The sequence below is a fragment of the Electrophorus electricus genome, chromosome 21 (genome assembly GCF_041902795.1).
Source record: "Electrophorus electricus isolate QZ-2024a chromosome 21, ASM4190279v1, whole genome shotgun sequence".
Classification (NCBI taxonomy): Eukaryota; Metazoa; Chordata; class Actinopteri; order Gymnotiformes; family Gymnotidae; genus Electrophorus; species Electrophorus electricus.
In genome coordinates this window covers 1,347,501-1,350,000 of record NC_137517.1, presented here as the reverse complement: position 1 = coordinate 1,350,000, position 2,500 = coordinate 1,347,501, and the positions used below count along the sequence as shown (strand labels likewise).

The 2,500-nt window shown below is 40.4% G+C and overlaps 1 protein-coding gene across 3 annotated transcripts in view; it reads left to right on the top strand.

Moving 5' to 3' along the window:
• ttc39b (tetratricopeptide repeat domain 39B) overlaps positions 1-2,500 on the top strand; it is a 31,314-nt gene that overhangs the window by 3,935 nt on the left and 24,879 nt on the right. For all 3 annotated transcript variants that reach the window (XM_035521280.2, XM_081704602.1, XM_081704601.1), the window contains exon 2: positions 961-995. In XM_035521280.2, coding sequence (XP_035377173.2) covers positions 961-995 — 35 coding nt within the window. The remainder of the gene's footprint in view (positions 1-960; positions 996-2,500) is intronic.

The following is a 2,500-nucleotide window of genomic DNA, read 5'->3' as shown; positions in this document are numbered from 1 at the left end:
GTGGAAACTTAGACACACCCAGGAAGGTGGAGAGCAGAAGAAACGGCCTTTATTATTAAAGTAATTTATCACTACAGCAGGTGGTACAAAAGTGTCTCTCCATTAGAACTCCACAGAGAAGGACTGTGTGTGCGTGTGTGTGAGCGTGTGTGTGTGAGCGTGTGTGCGTGTGTGAGTGTGCGTGTGTGAGTGTGTGAGCGTGTGTGTGTACGTGTGTATGCGCGTGTGCGTGTGTGTGTGTGTGTGTGTGTGTGTGTGTGTGAGTGAGAAAGGTCAGTTCTTTCAGTCTACAGGAGTTGGCAGCTCAGTCTTGTTTTGCTGAGAGGGTAAAATGAGAGTGACAGGGTGTGTGTGTGTGTGTACAGTATGGGTGAATACAAGTGTTTGTGTATACAGGTAGGTGTGTGTGTGTGTGTGTGTGTGTGCTCAGCTTTGCAAGATACAATGGCAATAGAGATGATGATATAGGAGTCTAACTGTGCTGTGAAATAGGATTATATGATGATAATATATTTAGATGATAAATATATTGCCTAAGAATCAATACTTTGGAACTTTAAATTCTGAGATTCTCTATTTGTGAGGGTTACAAATAAAAGATTGTTTTTTTTAGCTTCATATTTTCATTGATTATATAACACTTGTGGGAATATTGTATTAGGAATATTGTTGAGAGAGTGTTTATTTTATTAGGACGTGTGTTGAGAGAGTGTTTATTGTATTAGGATGTGTGTTGAGAGAGTGTGTTTATTGTCTTAGGACGTGTGTTGAGAGAGTGTGTTTATTGTCTTAGGACGTGTGTTGAGAGAGTGTGTTTATTGGATTAGGACGTGTGTTGAGAGAGTGTGTTTATTGGATTAGGACGTGTGTTGAGAGAGTGTGTTTATTGGATTAGGACGTGTGTTGAGATGTTTTTGTATTTTGGGGTTTACATTAGTGACTTTTTTGTTTGCGTTGCAGGACTGCTTTGAAGATGCTTATGACCGAATCCCAGTGTAAGTTTAGCTCTCCTGGAGCTCTACACACCCAGCAGCTGAACAGTTACACGGACACTGTTACTGTGTTACATATACACCGTTACACTATACACATGCTATAGTGGCAGTTACATATACACCATTACACTATACACACGCTATAGTGGCTGTTACATATACACCATTACACTATACACACGCTATAGTGGCTGTTACATATACACCATTACACTATACACACGCTATAGTGGCTGTTACATATACACCATTACACTATACACACGCTATAGTGGCTGTTACATATACACCATTACACTATACACACGCTATAGTGGCAGTTACATATACACCATTACACTAGACACACGCTATAGTGGCTGTTACATATACACCATTACACTATACACACACTACAGTGGCAGTTACATATACACCATTACACTATACACACACTACAGTGGCAGTTACATATACACCATTACACTATACACACACTATAGTGGCAGTTACATATACACCGTTACACTATACACACACTATAGTGGCAGTTACATATACACCGTTACACTATACACACACTATAGTGGCAGTTACATATACACCGTTACACTATACACACACTATAGTGGCAGTTACATATACACCGTTACACTATACACACACTATAGTGGCAGTTACATATACACCGTTACACTATACACACACTGTAGTGGCTGTTACATATACACCGTTACACTATACACACACTGTAGTGGCTGTTACATATACACCGTTACACTATACACACACTGCAGTGGCTGTTACATATACACCGTTACACTATACACACACTATAGTGGCAGTTACATATACACCATTACACTATACACACACTATAGTGGCTGTTACATATACACCGTTACACTATACACACACTGTAGTGGCTGTTACATATACACCGTTACACTATACACACACTGCAGTGGCTGTTACATATACACCGTTACACTATACACACACTATAGTGGCAGTTACATATACACCATTACACTATACACACACTATAGTGGCTGTTACATATACACCATTACACTATACACACACTATAGTGGCTGTGTGTATGTGTGTGTTCGTGTGTGCACATGCATGTGTGCAATAGTGAAAGGCAGAGTATATGTGTGTGTGTGTGAGATTAAAGGGCAAAGACAGCTGAGAGGGATAAGTTACCATGTTATTTCCTGTGGCGTCTGTTGCTATGGTGCTGTGGTTGCCATGACGTTTGGGTACAGAAGTCCATCATAAAGGAGCTGTATGCAGGATTTAAGCTGACTGTGTGAGGTCAAAGTGTACAAGATACAGACTGTGATTTAACAAGATACGATTCACTGTAGGTACCCTGGAGATGGGAAAATCAGCCGTGAAGCTAAACTCATGTACCGCGGAGGACTGTGATTGGCTGGATGACTTGGGTTAGAATGAGGTTTGACTAAGGAGACAGAGCTGGACATGTCTGTATCATTAACTGTTATACAAGTAGAATTCAG